Here is a 19101-nt window from a genome sequence, read left to right on the forward strand (position 1 = left end):
TAGCGTCCTGCTGGCGACGTGAACATCGGACATGTCCGCCACAAAGCCTATGAGAAACGACTTCAGGCCCAAGGTCTTAGTTTCCTTGATGAGCGTGACCAGGACTTCCCTCACCATTTGCGAAGCCAATCCCGCCGCTTCTGGGGGAAGTTTCCTGTCTCTTGGAATCTGTAAAAGATCCAATAGTAAGTAAGGGAATGTGGAAGGCAGAGGAGTCAGGACTTACTATTTGGGCGTACACTGGCAAAACCACCTCGCAATCCTCCGTCGTCGCCAGCACACAGAACATTCTAAATCTTGTGAAGAATAGTTCATCGAACTGCAGGAAAAATGTGCCTGTGCCCTCCAATTTCTCAAGGTTTCCGCTGCACTTGATTTCGGTGGTTACCTCCTCCTCCTCCGGCGTCCTCGACTTAAGGTCCTCCAAAACGGAAAGCGCCATCCTTAAATCGCTTTCGTTTTTGCAGAATATCGTTCGCACAACTTGTTCTAGCTCCATTTTAAACAAAATTAAACAATTTGCGTCGCAATTTACTTTCCTATTGGCAAGATAAATCGATATCGATGCCAGGGATGAAATCGAAAGGGTAAATACCAAGGCCTTGGCCACACCATTTTAACTATTTTCAATATTTTGGTCATACCAAAAAATATAGTTCTAAGCCGCGTTAAAAAACCCAATTTGAATAAATTTGAATTGTTTTTTCGATAACATGTTCCAGACTGGAACAGTTTATTGCTCTATAAGGACTTAATATCTCCTTATCTGTTTTTCCGAATAAAGAAAGTCAGTAAACCACTGCGAGGCTGGCCAAGTTATAAATGCCCAGGCGCAAGCTGTAACTTCTGCCATTTGACTGTAATTATTATTTCTATTTCGATTATTACTTCAAAGGACAAAAAAAAATCATTAATTATGACAACATTGTAATAATTTATGCCCGTGACCCAAGAAAATTCAGAGATATCCGATTGGGAAAATCGGAAAACTTTATTCAGTTTCGCTGGAATTGTATTCGTCGTCAGCTGTCTGTTGCGGTTTTTCGCTGGAATTTGATTCGTCTTCAGCTGGCCTTCCTCGTCGCTCCTTTTGTCCACGTTGTCTGTCCACGTCGGAGCTTATTTTTTTAAGGAGCTTATAAGGACTTAATATCTCTTTATCTGTTTTTCCGAATAAGCAAGGGTTCCGCCGTCGTCCGTCCTCTTCGTCAATCTGTAAAAGAGAATGTACGCCGAGTCTGGAGGCTGGAGCCTGTTAAGCGCCTCCTTCGAAGTGGAGGAGACGTCTTCGTCGTCGGCCCTCTTCCACTTCTCCTTTTTGGAGATCAGGGCGTAGTAGTGCCCGTTATGGATCGCCTCTCCGCGGTGGACCACCGCTGCGTACACCTTGTACTTGACGACCACATTGGCGGGCGTGGTCAACTCGAGCTATAACAAAATTAAGAAATTAGCCTATACTCAAAAGAATCAAATGCAGATACTTACCGCCTCATCGCAATAGAATTTGGCATCATTTTTTCTAGTCTCTCCTAGGTCGTTGACAACGAACCTATTGAGGACTAGGACAAGGGTTTGCGGCGGCTCCAGAATCTCCTCGATTCTGCGGCAGGACGCTCCTTCCTCTCCACATGCTGGGCATTGGTGCGGAAACTCGGCGCTCTCGGACTCCCATGCACGCGCCACCATCGATCCGACGGACTCGGACTCCGATCCCTCGCAGTCGAGGAACCACATAAAGGCCTCGTGCTGCGACTCACTGTATGTGGCAGAGCACATTTGGCACAGATTGTATGTAGATCGGAGCCCGCCGAACGATAATTTTACCGGTGTGTCGTCCTCAAGCGCGGCAAGCTGGCTGAAGAGGAAGCCGAGGAACTCGGACGCGTCTTCCTGCCTGCCCGGCTCGAAAGAGGAGGAGGCGTTGTCGGCCTTGAACACGCCGTCCAGTTTCAGCTCCATCGGTCCATCCCCATCCCCATCGCGCTCATTAAAGAACAACTTGCGAAGTTGCTCTTGGAGGCTTTGGGCCAGGCGAAGGGAAGGCGAAGGCGGCGAGTCTGACTCGTATCGAGCTTTAAGAAGCTCCTTAAGGAATCTAGAAAGGATTAGGATTATCAATATCATCAAAAATATCAATAGCAATAAAAACAATTTTACCTGTTGCTGGATGACAACGCCTGCACAACGCTGTTCATATAACAGGTGTTGCTGCTGTTGACCAATCCACCTCGGGCCATTTTCCCTCGTTTTGCAGCCGCGTTCTTCTCGCATGCCCTTTCATGGTTTGTGCGAGCTCCCTTAGTCTTAACCCTTGCAGCGCAGAAGCGGCAAAAGAAGGGCAGGTTGACGGCCCTGTTGAACGCGTGCACCTTGTCCTGCGCCTCAGGATCTCGCAGATGGAGAGGGAGGTGGAGGTCAGAATCGGACTCCGGATCTAGCTGCGCTATAACGGCTTCCTCCTCGAGGCGCCTCCTCTTGACAGTACAATTGCCTCGTGTCCTTGGCGGCTTTTTGCCGAGAGGAAGCTTTTCTCGCAGTGGGCGCATGTCTTTGTCTTGTCCTCGTCCCCGTCCCCGTGCCCGGAGCACTCCAGCTTGTGGTTTTCGGAGCCAATGAGGGTCCTGTTAGTTTTGCCGCACGTCTCGCAGATCTTGCGGCTGTCCCCGTACTCGTCCACGCTGAGAGCCTCGGTTTTGTCCGACCTGGAGATTACAGCGCTGAACGGGCTTACCTCGGGCGGGGAAGAGGTGGCGTGGGGTGGCGAGGGCGGGGAAGAGGTGGCGTGGCGTGGCGAGGGCGGGGAAGTCCGATCGGCGGTGGCGGTGGCGGTAGCGAGGCGATTTCGCTTCGATTTTCGCGTGGAGTTCACTGGCGAGGGCGAGGGCGGTACCGTAAAGGCGTGGTCGTCCTGGGAAGGCGTTATTGACCTAGGCGCGGTCGTGGTCGGAATCGGACTGGCGTCCATGTCTTGGCGACGCGGTGAGGGACGGGTCAGCAGAAACTGGAAGTTTTCCGCCACGTAACCACTGTCCGGGGACATGGAAACAACCTGCCCAATCCGCAGCGCGTCTGGTTGCTTCCACGGCTTTAGGACCTGGACCTCCGTCACCGTCACCTTCTCCTTCTCCTTCGCATTCTCCTCCTCCTTCTCCTGGCCCTTGATCAGGTCCTGCACATAGTGCTTTAGGGCCTCGATGGTCTTCGCCCGCGCCAACGGGTCCTGGTACCGCCCATCGACGGCCTCCAGGACGTTGGCGATCATTCGCAAGGTGCTGATTACAAAATTCATAGTTTTCACGAACACAAACAATAGATTTTAACCAGCTAACAGTATCGTAATTGGTACCCCCCAGAGATGACAAATATTTTTATACCCTTGTAGAGGGTATTATAATTTCAGTCAGATGTTTGCAACGCAGTGAAGGAGACGTTTCCGACCACATAAAGTATATATATTCTTGATCAGCACCAATAGCCGAGTCTATCTAGCCATGTCCGTCTGTCCGTCTGTCCGTCTGTCCGTTTCTATGCGAACTAGTCTCTCAGTTTTAAAGCTATCGCGATGAAACTTTCCCGAAGGTCTTCTTTCTATTGCAGGTAGTACATATGTCGGAGCGAGCCGGATCGGACCACTATATCTTAAGGCTCCCAAACAAATATAAGAAAATTCATTGTAACTTTGTAGGAAGTAGGCGTTTTGATTCTTGACTACTTAAAAACAAAATTGAAATAAATCAAAACGCTGAATCTGGAATCCCTGGAACTACACCGAGTTAGTATTCTTTTATCTACAAGGGTATATAAGCTTCGGCTGGCCGAAGCTTTTATTTATAAAATTACTAGCAGGTACCTCCTGGCTTGCAAAGCTCTCTCTGGACTGGTCCTGGCCAACTTTATTATGGCCTTGTGCAAGCCGGCGATCAACTCCAGCTCCTTGTATTGTTGTTTGTTCAAGGATATCCGGCCTTGCTCAAGGTCCTCCTGCAGTCCTTGTAGTGGACCTTTGAGGCGCTCCTCGTAGGCCAGACGTTGCCGGATAGTCCTTTTACAATAGGAAATTCGTCTTTTATTTCGCCAGTCCGGCTCTTCTTTCCTGAATTCATGGATTTCCACCCACAGCTGCTGGATGCAGTGGAAGTCTGCACGCATGCTGTCATGTGCCTACCTTATTTTGGTGGAGACCACCGTCACGCGGTGGTCCCATTCTTCGATAGACCCTCGTAAGGCTTGCCCCTTACGAGCGGTCTCGGTAATCTCTTGTAGCTGTTCGAGAGTGGTCTTCATCATGCTGAATGACAGCCGTTCCCTTGTCGAGGTTTATATAGCGGACCCGCTCTCCCGGATTCCATGTTCCCTAGTCCAATTCCGACGTTCCGAGCTTTTCCCTCTCTTGAACTTTGGACGATCCTCGGATTTCACCCAGGGGGTCAAGTGATATAGATTTCTTTGGCATGGAATATGCCAACGCTCTTTCCACCGACATTTCCCAGCTCATATAACGTTTTGCCTTTACGCTGGAGTACAACACATCGAATTCGATTCGGGCCAAGCTTGGCATTGTATCCCTCAGCTTTGTTACTCTGCCGGTAGTTTTTTCGATAGACAACTTGTCCAACGGAAAATTCCACCGGTTTGCTGCGGGTGTTATAGGCCTTTTCAGCTCGTTCATGGGTCCTGTTTAGCCCCTGGCTCACTTTTTGTCGGATAAGATCCATTTTATCCGGTAGGCTTATCTCTGGGTCTTCAGTCTGGATTACACCCAGCTTCCTTAAGATTGGGTATGGAGTGCCGTGTGTCACCATTCGTGTACCAAACATGGCATAGTAGGGTTCCATGCCTATTGATTCGTGTCGCCCACTCCTAAGGGTACATTCTATTCGGCTTAACTGGGTATCCCAATTTCGCTGATCCGATGCAATCGTTGCTCGCAAAATTTGAAGCACCGATCGGTTTACCCTCTCCGCTGCATTTGCTTGCGGGGAGTAGAGCCCTGTTCTCACGTGTCGAATGCCGTAGCGAGTCATTAGCTCGGCAAACATTTGAGACACAAATTGTTTTCCATTGTCAGAGTGCATGTACTCGGGTACTCCGTATTGATGGAAAATTCGGGTTTCGAGGAATTTGACTACCTCTGACGCCACTGCATGTCTCATAAGCTGCAGCCAGACAAATTTGGAGAAATGGTCGAGGCATACAAAAATCACTGAGTTCCCAGTTTTGGTTCTTGGATACGGCCCCATAAAGTCGATAAACAACCTTTGACCGGCTCGTTCCGTGACCCTTTGTTCTCCCATGGGTGGGCGGTTATTTTTGTTGGTGGTCTTGCTGATCTTACAGACCTCGCACTCTTTCACTACCTTTTGCACATCTACTGCCATCCCTGGCCAGTAGTAAAACTGTCTCAGTTTGGCTAGGGATTTGTGCAAACCCCCATGCCCTGCGGTCATGGCATGATGTGCTCTCCAGACTAAATCAGATCGCAGCTCGGTCGGTACCCAAAGCTCCCATGCTCGAGTTTCATCGACGGCATCGCCCGAGCTGAACCCTATCCGCTTGTATACAAAGCCGTCCGTTGTTTGTACGTCTGGGCCTTTTAACACACTTTGGTCCACTGCCTGCACTAATTTCACGTATTCCGGGGATTGGAAAGCCGCCGAGTCCAGGTTAATCTGTATGTCTTGTTCTTCCGCTTTTGCTTTCTGTAGCTCGTCCATATGCACTCGTGAGAGAGCGTCTGGTACTACGTTAAGTGCTTCTTTCCGATGCTCTATGGTAAAGTCGAACGCTTGCAGCTTCAGACTCCATCGTGCTAATCTGCCGGATAGATCCTTTTGACCCATCAGCCATTTTAGACTAGCATGATCGGTGATCACTTTGAACGGCATTCCTTTTACGTAAGCGCGGAATTTGGTGATGCTGAGAAGGGCGGCATAGCATTCGAGCTATGTTATGCTATAATTCCGCTGTGCCTTGTTCAGTTTGGCTGACATGTAGGCGATCGGATGTTCGCCGCCTGAGTCATCAGTCTGAAACAAAACTCCTCCTACTCCAGTTGTTGATGCATCGCACTGAATGGTGAAGGGTTTTTTAAAGTCAGGGGTGACAAGTACAGGTGCTGATGCCATGTTCGCTTTTAGTTCTTCAAATGCCTTAATTGCCTCTTCGGACAATTCAAATTTCTTAACGCGGTCTTTCTTCAAACAATCATGAAGAGGTGCCGCTGTTTGGGCATAGTTTTGAATAAACCTCCTGTACCAGCCAGTCATTCCCAAAAACCTCCGCATCTGCTTGGGAGAGCTTGGTTGAGGAAATTCCTGGATTGACTGGATTTTCGAATCGTCCGTTCGTATGCATCCCCCTCCTACTACATAGCCTAGATATCTAGCTTGGCTATAGCAAAACTTACTTTTGTCGACATTTATTGTCAGTTTTGCACGCTGCAAGCAGTCACTGACCTGGCTCAACATATCCAGGTGTTTTTCAAAAGTAGGTGAACAAACCAGTAGGTCATCGAGGTACACGAATACATTCTCGCGAAGCGACGCCGGTATTACTTTATCCATTAGTCGGCACATTCTTTGCGCTGCATTGCACAGGCCGAAAGGCATGACTGTAAATTGATATAGTGGTCTGCCGGGTACTGTAAAGGCGGTCTTCTCTCTACTTTTTGTTTCCAAGGGTATTTGCCAAAAAGCGTCTTTCAAATCGATTGCGGAAATATAGTATGTTTCCTGTAAACGACTTAACAGACCCTCGATGTGTGACAAAGGGTATGCATCTTTGATAGTCTGGGAATTGACTTTGCGAGCGTCGAGGCAAAGGCGATTTTTCTGGCCTCTCTGGACTAGAGTCACTGGTGAACTCCAGCTGCTGTTGCTCAATCACACCTAGACCAAGCATGCGATCTAGCTCGGCATACACCAGCTTTTGCTTAGCTGGGGAAATCGGATAATGCCGCTGCTTGATCGGCAGGTCCTCGTCGGTTACTTCTATTACATGCTGCTCCAAGCTGGTCTTTCCTAAACCTTTATCCAGACATGATGGGTATGTCTCAATTACTCGCCTCAGCTTACTGTGTTGTTCTGGAGATAGCTGATGAGGCATGTAAGCGGTTTCGGGCTTAGGTGGGTCGTTCATATCCAAGTCTCCAGTCATTAAGTCGTATTCCGGTGGTGCTTCGATGGCTGCAAACTCGGTTCCGCCCTTACCAAGGAATGTTAGGCCAAACGTATCCCAGAAGTTAATTCCAAAATAAAAACGTTGTGTCAGACCTGGTACTATCAGAAATTCCAGATCCTTGGTCTCTCCTTCCCATTTCACGGGTAGGGTTATTGCTCCGACTACTCGAGTTTCGCCGCCACTAGCTGTGCGCACACATTCTTCGCTTAGCTTCCTTATGGGCCGCGTCCGGTTCCTTAAGAAGGCTTCCGCCCCTCTGCCAATGCAATTCGCACTAGCGCCTGTAACCAGTAACGCTAGTATTTCTTCTCCGTCGACTTTAGTTTTGGCAAAGAAACGGTTATCGTTTTGTATGCTTACTACCGTGTCTACTACTTTCTGCTTAAGCCTGCGATACTCTGCTCGGGTGTCATATAGCTTGAGCATTTTTCGTGTTTCCCGTGTGGTGTTATCAGTATCTTCTGAGCCGTGGAAGATACGCTGTTTTGCCAGATCATACTCCCTCTCTCGTTGTTCTAGGCTCTTATGGGGAGAGATTTGTCTGGGCGTGGTTGTCTCTACGGGAATGTGACTGCCTTGGTCCGCCCGGCTGCCCCGGTCTGGCCTGACGGACTCCGCGGAAAAGCCGCAGGGCTGGCGGCTCCTACCTTCTCACACACTCTACAAGTGGCGTCATGGAATCTAGTAAGGCAGGTATCTTCTTTTGGATGCGTTCTATAAAAATCCGCAGATCTGCCGCATTTATAGCAGACCAATTCGTGGAGTGGTCCTTGGTATCCCTGTCCGTTTCCTAGTCCTGATCGGGTGTCTCTACGCTTCTGGTTAAATTCTTCAACAGACACCGCGTCTGGAAAATCCTGCGGCGTTTGGGAATCCTCGAGCTCACTAACCGGCCTGCTTCGCGCGGCCCTGCCGTTACTCCGTAACCAGCGTTCCACTCTAAGTCCTTCCTGCTTCAGATCCGCTAGAGACCTAATTGGGGATGTCAGCAACAAGCTTCCCATCTGGGCATTTAGATTATCCTTATTATTATTATTAGATTATCCTAAAAGATTCGTTTTGTCCTTGTCGCCGTTCCATCAACTCCTTGATCTTCATGAGGTCACTCCCGGATGAAGAAAAAGCGCGTTTCATTTCCGTTGTTAGCGAGTATAAGTCAAAGTCTAAATCGTCCGCTCGATCCTCCATCAATTGCCGATACCACTTGCTGGCGGCTCCTACCAGTGGGCTATTGAATTCGCGGAAAACTTGGCTCGGCTCTATCCGATAAAGCACTTGTAGCCGTTCAACGCGGAACAAGAAACTTTCAACGGTCATACCGCGGCTGTTTCCGTCAAACTTCAAATTCCATTTGTCCAGCCGAACTGCTTTTGGTGCCGGGAATCCGGGGCTCTGGTCGTATTCGGAGTGTCGTGGGTAACTCGTGTCCGGGCCGTAATTTCGGGATTGGTGGTGTTGGGAGTTATCGGGGCGCCGGTGATCTCGAAGCCGATGCCTCTGGCTGTTGAGAGGGTCCTGCGATATCGGTTCGAGAGGCGGCGTCTCTTGGAAACACAAAAAGCTGTCAGATGGGTGTGCCGGAAACCGATTCGGTGGTGGTAATACTGGCTGCTCCACCCTCATGGATTGTGAGGAACGCAGTTCCACTACTTGCGCCTTTAATGCTTCTATCTGCGCTTGCATGGCGGCCTGTGTTTCGTTGTTCTGTTTAATCACGGATCGCATTATCTGCTCTCTTCTCTCGGCAGCTTCTAAACTGCTTGTAGGGTTGAGCTCATATTGCGGGAGCATACTTGAGCGTCCCTTTGGCTGACCCAGGGGCAAATTTTCTCCCCCTACAGCTCCTTCGGTATCGTTTAATTGATCCATGTTGTCTTCAATGGATCTACTTTCTTCTTGCTCTTCCCGCTCGCGGGACATACTTAGGTTGTCTCTGTCGAGAGAACTGTTTCTTCGCGGCGTGGCGTCGGCACTTGCACTCCGGGTGTTAGATTTGCTCCTCTTGTTGTTGAACGGGTAATTCTTCCCGTTGCCGATTGGAAAAGCACTTTCTTCTTTGCTCCTTTCATTTGGACCAAAGATTCGTTTATCTTGTCTCAAACAAAATATATATTCACTTGTGAGTTCACTTGTGTCCTTCACACTTTACACTTGTCTATGTTTAGCTAAACGTTCACACGCGCTATCAGCCTAGTACGGCTGACTAAGGGTTGCGAAAAAATCAAAGGTATTGAGGGGTGCTGTTTTGCGATTACTAAGTATCTCTTTGGTGAAAAATCTGTCCGATATTTAAGCCCCACAAACAAAAAAAAAACAAATATCCCTAACTAGAGGTATTAGCAGCTTCTACGCAACTGGGTTCCACTGAACTAACAGCTCTTCTCCCCTTCTAGTCAGCTTTAACGTTCACAATGGGAACTAGCTGCGCCTAGAAGAAAAGTCTGTCCGAAATCCCCCTCCCGCCAGTCGTCGGAAATCAGGTTATTTGACCGATCATTCTCGGGCTCCACAACCTGCTGCTATCTGACCGATCATTCTCGGGATCCACAGCAGTTTTCCTATTTCTCTGGACTCGAGCCTATCAAACGACCGGACCATCTAGCCCAGTATGTCGTGTAGCGTCGCCCAGAGAAACTGAAATACGTCCCCCGCCCAAATATGTCAAAGGATGCCGTAAAGACTCGAGCCTATCAAACGACCAAACTCTTGGCCTAGTACGTCGTGTAGCGTCGGCTTTACGTTTCCTGTCAGTTCCCCCACCCACCTTTTCTGTCCTGGATCGACAATCGCACAATAGATCCGCACCGCAATGGCTAAATGCGTTACCGTAACGTGTGCGCTCCTGCTCTTTCTGGACTCGAGCCTATCAAACGACCGGGCTTCGCCTAGTACGTCGTGTAGCGTCGGCCAAAAAGCACATCTAAATAGTATTTACGTTAATTTCAAAAAAAAAGGAAAGGTCAGTCGGCACATAGTTATATAGTATTATAAAAGGAAACCTCCTATTCGTTTTAAAGAATTTTTCTTAGTAACTTTACCCATAATAAAACAAAGGATATCTATGATTTTAAAAAGGAAACCATGTATAAAGTCACCCCCTATTCTGAGACAAGTTCCTGACTGATCAAATCTGACCGTCGCAGAAGTTGTGGACTTTAAATTTACAATAAATAATAAAAATTGTAGCTAGCATTGTTATTAAATTACTTAACTCCCTTGCTCTAGATATAGTCAAGTCATTTCTGGCATTTAAAAATGGAAGCTATGCCATCCCTAGGTTCGCCAATCCAAATACTAGATGTATCTAGGTGGTTGACCCTAATTCTTTAAAGAATATGAAATCCTTGCGTTGGGCGCCAATTCTGTTACGTGGGCATATTAGTGCCCTAGTCCTGAAAAGACTTGGGCCGAGGGAAAGTCATCCGATGTTCAGGCACCAATTTTTGCCGGCATAAGCTCGCCGGATGGGGTGGGTTCTTGGTAAGACTTTCTTCTCTCCAACATAACGAGAATAAATATTAAGATGCCTGAAAATTAGTAAGAGTTGTAAAGTCCGTCGGTCATCAGTCTACATTGCCTCACAAGCGTAGCTTTCGCTCGATCGTAACACGATCGGGCAATGTTTCGGCCACATTCCCTCCCCCTCACACATTCGTGTGCCAAATGAATCGTCGAGGGCCGCGCAATACGATCCCCTATTGTCAAGGTTGTTCGTCAAGAGTTCACCTACTCCACTTATCGCGTCAGCACCCCCTTTCTGAAAACTTAGCACTTCATGTTTTTAGGTACGTTTTCACATTAAAAATGGCTAGTGCCATTTATGAGTAATATTATTATGGAGATTACATATGAGTTTAATTCTAATTGACCCACAAAGTCAAGAGTTCACCTACTCCACTTATCGCGTCAGCACCCCCTTTCTGAAAACTTAGCACTTCATGTTTTTAGGTACGTTTTCACATTAAAAATGGCTAGTGCCATTTATGAGTAATATTATTATGGAGATTACATATGAGTTTAATTCTAATTGACCCACAAAGTTTGTTAGCGGAGAGTATCGGATTTACCACCCGTATAGGGTGCACACGTCAGCAAATTGCTGACTATTCACGACTACAAACGTCGCTCTGAGGGCTCTTGTTTTTGTTCATACAAACACAAGGGCTGATACTCGCCGCTGAAAAATCAATGTTTTTATTATATAATAAAAAGTTAACTTATGTAAAGAGATAATTAAAAATAGTTAGATAATGTATTATTGTGGTTTTTTTTATTACTGTATTATTTTTCTGATTAGTTCATCTGACGGATGACAAAGGTACTAACCTCTCCCAGAAATTCATTAGAGATGTTTTCAGAATAAACGGTAGTGTTGGGTACCGTGGCACAAACTATGGCTTTTTCTACTTTTGTACAATGTAAAAGTGGGGAAAAATCCAGACGGAAGGTCTCAATGTATAAAGTTCTAGATCATTTATGGTGATCGGCGAATTCAATTTGGATAAAATATACTTTACTTTAATGTAGAAATATGGTTCGTTTCTAAGAAAGACCGCTAGGGCCCGATGGTTAATCATGGTGCACGGATACATATATATATATATTTGATTGATAAAGGAACCGTGTTCCGACAAACTTACCCCTTTTAGTCCTGGGCGATGAGATCTCGACGCTCCGGATCCTGGGTTCTTTTGAAGAAATTATAAACATATATATATATACGTGCAAAACACTATCGTTAAAAGACACAATTAAAAAAAAGCTGGTTCTTAAACACAATCACTTATGGTATATATATATATATATATATATTTATGTAGGTATGTATGTTTTATGCATGTATGTCGGTGTATCCCACGGCGGCACACGTCTGGTTTGATGAGTTGCGGGCAGCGGCGTCTCCGATGTCTTGCTCACTTCACTTTGTATCGTTGTTGTTGCACTTGCATTCATAAATGCTTGAGTTGACAATTTGTTTATCTTTTGTTTTGATTCACGTTTGTCTGTATTTAAGGCATTTAATTGTCTTTATTCTTGTCACTTTGTTATAGTTTTTGGGTCTTGTTCTGGTGCTTTATCTTTCTTTAGACCTGGCGACATATCGCCTGTTCCAGGGCGTGTTTTTGGTCCCGACGTCCTTGTACAGATCGCTTGTACATCTTGACCACTTTAAGGATGATTAAGAAAACAAACATAGCCATGACGATCTTCAGATTATGGTTCACGTCCTGAATGTCGTTCTTGTGATCTATTATTTTGACGGTGTTGATCAGATTGGCCGTACTGTGGTCCACTTTGGAACTGGTTCCACCCATGTTAAAGTCCTTGATAATGATAATAACGCTTTTCCAGGACGAGGATACCGTAGGATTTCTTCCCAGGATATGTTCACTAGCTCTTATAGACTTCTTTCATGGAGGGTTGCTGTTCATCGACGGCGAGCAGGTCTTCCTTCGAGGACTTTGATTTATTTAGCCACTGTAACAGGACTTCCTTCAGGATATGTTGTGGTTCATCAATGGCAAACAAGACTATCTTCAGGATTCCTGGTCTTGGCTGTAGTCATTGGCGGCTTTGGGAATATAGTGCTTACACTATAATGCTGTGAGATCAGAGTGAACTCTGTCTGTCTTTTCTACCTGGCTACGGTGTTTTATACCAGTGCACTATGGGGCATTTGACCTGTTTTTTTGGCATAAATGTGTTTTTTACAAGTATTCAAATTTTTGAAACATTATTGGAAACGTATTAAGAATAGATCAAAATGAAATGTTACATACCGCAAATGTTAAGTTAACAGTCCAATGTTAAAATAACAGCTGTTAAAGTCAGGCGCCGCAAGCGAACACAACGTGTTCATACTTTGCTTGATTTTGCAGGGCATATATAAATTAATATCTCTTCAACGACAAGACGTAGAACCATAAAATTTGAAATGGATATTCATTAAAACTGTCTTTACTTTATGTTAATACAACTGTGATGCTTATTTCGTGAGTGTATTTGTAGCAATGGCTTCATAAACCAAGTAGTCTCTCTTAAAGGTTTGGAGAAAGAAAGTTCAACTTTGAATAGAGATTAGAAGAAATGTTGAAATTTGTTGAGCCTGTGGGTTGAATCATTTTAAAGGAGGTTCAATTCTCGATTCGGGACATCCAGTCTTAATGTGCACTTTTTGCGACTTTAAGAGAAATTCAGTTTTTACGGCACTGCCAAAAATGGTCAAATTAACCCTTTATTTGTCTTCTTCTTGTTTTGTAAGATGAAATGTTAAATAAATTCAATGCAAAAGTCTTCGCCATAACATTATATTTGATTTAAAAACATTCCGCGTCTTATTTTCATGGAAAATATTTTTTTATACGGCATATCCAGTATTTGGCATACAAAAATGTCGGATTTTACAAGAAAAAGTCAATATCTCTTCAAAGAAGAAAGTTTTCAAAAAAATGTTTTTTTGTTTGTTTTAATATGTTTCTTCATTATCAGAAACCATAAAAAAAAATTTTTTTTTTGTAGGTTTAAGAAAAAAAAATTTTTTTTTTTGAATAAATTTATTATAGTGTTTAATTTTTGCTCAAATAAAATTTATTTAATTATTATAAACATATTTCAAAAAACCAAACTCAAAAAAGTTGCTTTGTTTTGGAATTATTAATTAATGCCAAAAAAACAGGTCAAATGCCCCATAGTGCAGTGTAGAGCTTTTTCTAGCCTCCCGTGATATTTGGGTTATTTAGGTGTTCCCACCTATGATTTCCCCTATCTGTAGCGTCAACGCCCGACCGATGCACTTTGCCAACTGCCGGTGTATTGTTCCAGTAGGTCGATCGCGGTCGTTGTTCTGACCGAAAAGATCGTCAAATTGCACATTCCTTTGCTTGTTTCGGTGAGTCAACGGGTTGATTGCCCCTCTCCCTTTGCCATGAGATTCGCTGTTATTTTCTACGTGCATCTTTCTCCATCAAATAAAAATGAAGAAGAGGGCGTACGTAACAGTTTGTACACGGTCTTATTGATCTCTCATTAGGACAACTGAACTCAGTCATTAAGTGCTCTAGCAAAGTTTTAGACCTTATTTTTGCCTCGAAGTTCGCAAATGCAGATGCGTATCATCCTTCACTTGAGGTTACTTTAGAAGCATCAGCTCATTCAAATGATAATCCCTCGCATATTGTAGAACAGTTTTATGGGTTACTGTATTCAGCCTTCGATACGTTCGTTCCCTCATTTCCCACTGGAAACGCGTCTCATAAGCCTCCGTGGTTCTCTCGTCGACTCTCTTTCCTCAAAAACTCCATGTCTAGACTTTTCAAGAAATATAAGAGAACCGGGCTGCAAGTTGAAAATTCTAGGTATCTAATTGCTCGTTAAAATTTTTTAGTCCATAATTCCGATTGCTACAACAGTTACCTAAACCGTTGCAGAATCGAATTTCAAGACAATAACAAGCAGTTCTTCGCATTTGTCAATTCGAAACGAAAATCGCAATAATTTCCATCTTGCCTTCATCTTTATAAAGTGTCCGCCTCTAGTGACTCCGATATTGCGAACTTATTCGCACATACCCTCTTTTTCACTCCCAGTGTTTTTTCACACCCCTAATTAGTGAGGATGACGTTTTACAAAATTTGCAAACAATCAAGACGTCTTTCTCTTCTGGCCCTGATCTCGTACCGAGCTGCATCTTTAAAAAAATGTGCCGATGCTTTGTGCAAACCGTTATCTAAACTTTTTCAGATATCCCTCCTTCATTCATTTTTCCCTGAAGTTTGGAAGAAATCTTTTATCATTCCACTTCATAAAAAGGAAAGCGAGTCGGACATTAAAACTACCGTGGTATTGCAAAACTAAGCGCGATCACCAAGTTTTTCAAACAGCTTTTTACAGCTCAGCTACAGCACCAATGCAGCTCAGTAATGTCCTCAACTCAGCATGGCTTTATGAAACTAAGATCAACGACTACAAATCTTCTGGAGTTTACTTCAGTCATAACCATCAGTTATTATTGAAAACATTAGTACTATTAGGATTCCCGATCACGTTGACTAAGTGGATCTCAGCTTACCTGTCAAACCGGACTCAAAGAATTGCTTTTAAAAGCACAGTCTCTAACCTTGTTCACGTGACCTCTGGTGTTCTGCAAGGGTGCCACCTAGGACCCTTACCGTTTGGAATTTTCATAAATGACTTGCCCAAGTAGTTGTCTCTGGCACTTTTGCAAGCTGATTTGAACAATCTGTATTCTTGGTGCATCCAGAATTTGTTGTTTTTGAACAACTCTAAATGTAACTTTATGTCCTTTTATCGGAAGAAGCTTCTCCTCACTACATATTCTATTGGGTCGAATGAACTTGAACGCATAAATTCCGTTACAGACCTTGGAGGGTGTGTGTGTGAAGTCGCCGGGCACGGATGCGTCGCGGTGGCGCTCCCCCGATGAACGCGTGGTGTGAGGGCTGTGGCAGGGCCCCCTGTAAAATCAGATGCTAACCGGCCGCGTGAAACGGCTGAGCTCGCTCACCTGCAGTGTCATACCCGTGGTGTCCACGGAGGATTCAGGTAGTCCGATCTTCCAATCCTTAGATCTGGGCCAGCGGAGGGTGTGGTGAGAATACTTCCCCAGATAACCTTCATGGTTGTTGTTGCCTCCGCTCGTAAACGTCTCTCTCGCGGTAAATGTGGCTGCCCCCGCAGCATACGCCAGTCACGTCAGCTGTCGGCAAGATCAGCTGTGACCGAGTGTTGAGAAGCACCAATAAAATCGCACAGGTCTGGCAACACTCCGCCGCCAACAGGGGGCGCTGTGCTAATCGACCAGCAGGAGGCGCTGTCGCCAGTTTTTCTGCTGACTAAAGCTACATGCTATGACGTGCGTATGCAATCTGCATAGCATAGCTTTCAGGGCTGCTGCTCTTGATCCTTGGCAGGAGGTAGTGGAATGCGGGTGAAACCCAAACACAAGGCTCGCACAGAGGAACTTTAAGGTGGTAAAGGTCATGGAGCAGACCAATTGCCAACCCCACCGCTGGGCGGTACACCTTTAAACGGGGCTCTGGCGACTCCCACCTGCTTAGTCACGGGGAAACCAACGAGGCCAACGAGGGACCTCGCAAGTACACATGCCGCCCCCGCCCCACCCCTCCACGTAGCGTCTGTCCCACAATGGGCGGCTACGTGATCTGAGTCTGGGCCATAGTGGTCGGTAGAAAATCAAGCAGCAGGCCATAGCTGCACCCAAAAAAAAAATCCAGGTAGCGTCTGACCCAAAGTGAGCGGCTATTTGGTCTGCGTCTGCGCCATAGTGGCCGGCAGCTTCAGTACCTGGCAGAAGGTATAAAATGCAGCCTAGCATTGGGCGACAATGCAACTGAATGTCTGGAATGTCTGCTAAAAACAATTCTACTCCAGGTGGCAGCCACAAGAGTGGAAATCCACCCGTGGGAACCCCCACGGTTAGGGCAAGGATTCTGGAGGGCCTACCAAACATTCCAACACACCCTGCCGTGGCGGTGGCTGACTTGGCCGCCACGCTAGGTAATGCACCAAGCCAGAAGGAGGAGACGAGCAAGGGAGACGCAGCGGCTTTCAGGAAGAGCAGTCTGCTGGCCCGATCCCCACCCCTCGCGCCATCCCCGGTGCCGGAGAGGAGTGCGGTCGGCGATCCGGTAGACTCGGCCAAGAGGGGCAGAGACCCGGCCAGTCTGACGAGCGGTCCGAAGGGTACGCTCCCAAAAAAGAGCAAAGCTGCCCAGGAGGAGCCCACTTCTGACGCTGAAAAGGAGCAGGAGCAGGCGCTCACTCGTACCGAGTGCGTCACCAAGCTCGAAAAGCTGCTGGACGAACTCCACAGCCTGGTGCACGAGAAGCAGGTGCGCCAAATTAATATGAAGGCGATGATAGCGGAGATGCGGAAGCTCAAATCTGGCATCGAGCAGTCGGCAGTGGAGCCCGAGGAAACGAGTGCGCTGGAGAGCGTAGGCTGAAAATGCTCCCTGACCCAACCAGCTGGGAAGCCTGTCGAAACCAAGGCACAGCAGACGGCGGTAGTGCCGAGGAAAGACCGGGCAGTTCAGACTGACCCGTGGAGAAGGGTCAGCCAGCAAGACTGCATAGCCGGGGCTAGTGTCGCCCCCAAACAGAGGCGAGCCCCTCCAACCCAGACCACAGCCCCCGCAGCGCCAAGGAACGGCGCCAAAAAGGCTCGGCCAGATGCCCTAGCGATGCCTCAGGTATCGGAGCGTCGGCAAGGGAGTTCAGTAAGGCCACCCGAGCCCGAGCCCATGACTGCCGGGAATTCGTGGAGCACAGTGGCTAGAAAGAGAAAACAGACTCGCAGAGCACGCCCAGACGCGGTGGTAGTGGAAGCTCCAGGGAGCGAGATCCTGGCCCTGGTCACGAGAAGGGAGGACAGCCAGCTGACCGATCTCGGAGGGGCTGTCACCAAAGTGCGTCGGTCGGCTAGGGGAAATTTACTCCTTGAGGTAGCCAGAGGGACATCAGAGAGCGTCGAGTCCATGAGAGACAGCATCTCCAGGGTCCTGGGCGACGCTGCGGAAGTGCGAGCCCTAACGGAGGAGTCGAAGGTCTGCGTCTTCGATATACGCAACCTCGACGCGATCACGACGGAAAGCGAGATACGTACCGCCCCCGCCGAGCAATATCAGCTAAGCGAAGGAGCAGTGAGAATACGAAGTCTCCGCCCCGGGTACGGGGAATCAAAAACGGCGGTCTTTAGCCTGCCTTGCTCGATGGCGAAGGAAGTCAGGCGGCGCGGGGAGGTCCGTATAGCCTGGACCAGGTGCAGAGTGCGGGAGCTAGGACACATCGCCATTAGGTGTAAGAGTCTCGTGGACAAAAGCGGCTGCTGTATCAAGTGCGGCGAATCAGTCCACAAGGCAGTTGCCTGCAAAAAGGAGCCAGTGAACCCTCCAGTGAGTTCCAGAAAGGTCAACGCTCGACCCGGCAGCAAAAGCAGTCAGGCCGGAAACGGCGGTACCGGTATCCCGAGCAACGTATGTAATTGATTCAGCTCAACCTGAATCACTGCAGAGCGGCGCAGGACCTGCTGATGCAGACGGTGCGCGAGGTAGCGGCGGATGTGGCCATACTTAGCGAGCCATACAGGGTGAGTGTGGGAGGAGAGTGGGCAAAGGACCGCTCTGGCAAGGCGGCCCTTTGGCTCTGCGGAGACAGGCGACTGAGGATGTCCAACATTCTGGCAGTGGACGGATTCGTGCGGGCGGAGGTTGGCAGCTACTCCATATATAGCTGCTACCTGGCGCCTAGTCTCCCACTGGAGGCGTTCTGTAGGATCTTGGACGACCTAAGCTCCGATCTACGTGGCAGGGCCAACGTTATAGTCGGAGGAGACTTCAACGTCTGGGCCCAGGAGTGGGGATCCGTCTCGACCAACGTCAGAGGACGCGCGGTACTCAAGGCGTTTGCATCGACAGACGTCGTCCTCCTCAACGACGGTGAGCGGCATACGTTTGCAAGAGCAGGAGCCGCCTCCATCATCGACCTAACGTATGTGAGTGGAACAATTTCCCAAACAGCTAGATGGGGAATCTGCGACGCATATACCGGGAGCGATCACGAGGCGATCCTATGCTCAGTGGGAGTTTCCGCGGAAGATACCCGCTCAGTACCGCGGCCCAGAAAAGCCTACCGGCCTGACACGCTGTGCACGCAGGCTTTCGCAAACGCGTTGGACGGCATGGCGGCCGAAGTGACGGGTGGAGCCAACGAGATGGCGAACCGCATCGCAACAACCCTGGAGCTTGCCTGCGACCAGAGTATGCGACTGAGAGACTCGTTCCGAAGGAACCATAGGCCAGTGATCTGGTGGAGCGATTTGATCGCCGACCTCAGGACCACCTGCCTCCGAGCCCGTAGGCAGCTGACCCATGCGCGCGGCAC

General features: G+C 47.6%; 2 protein-coding genes across 2 annotated transcripts in view; one reads left to right on the forward strand and one right to left on the reverse strand.

Moving 5' to 3' along the window:
- LOC138914838 (histone H2A-like) overlaps positions 1–19101 on the forward strand; it is a 124486-nt gene that overhangs the window by 47913 nt on the left and 57472 nt on the right. The gene's annotated exons all lie outside the window — the stretch shown is intronic.
- LOC138911981 (ubiquitin carboxyl-terminal hydrolase 17-like protein D) lies at positions 527–2685 on the reverse strand. Its single transcript, XM_070211665.1, has 3 exons — positions 2158–2685; positions 1486–2095; positions 527–1428 (listed from the first exon to the last, which is right to left on the reverse strand). The coding sequence occupies exons 1-3, from the start codon at positions 2544–2546 to the stop codon at positions 1147–1149; spliced, it is 1281 nt and encodes a 426-aa protein (XP_070067766.1). The 5' UTR covers positions 2547–2685; the 3' UTR covers positions 527–1146.

This window comes from Drosophila takahashii, chromosome 2L (assembly GCF_030179915.1).
Source record: "Drosophila takahashii strain IR98-3 E-12201 chromosome 2L, DtakHiC1v2, whole genome shotgun sequence".
NCBI classification, from domain to species: Eukaryota; Metazoa; Arthropoda; class Insecta; order Diptera; family Drosophilidae; genus Drosophila; species Drosophila takahashii.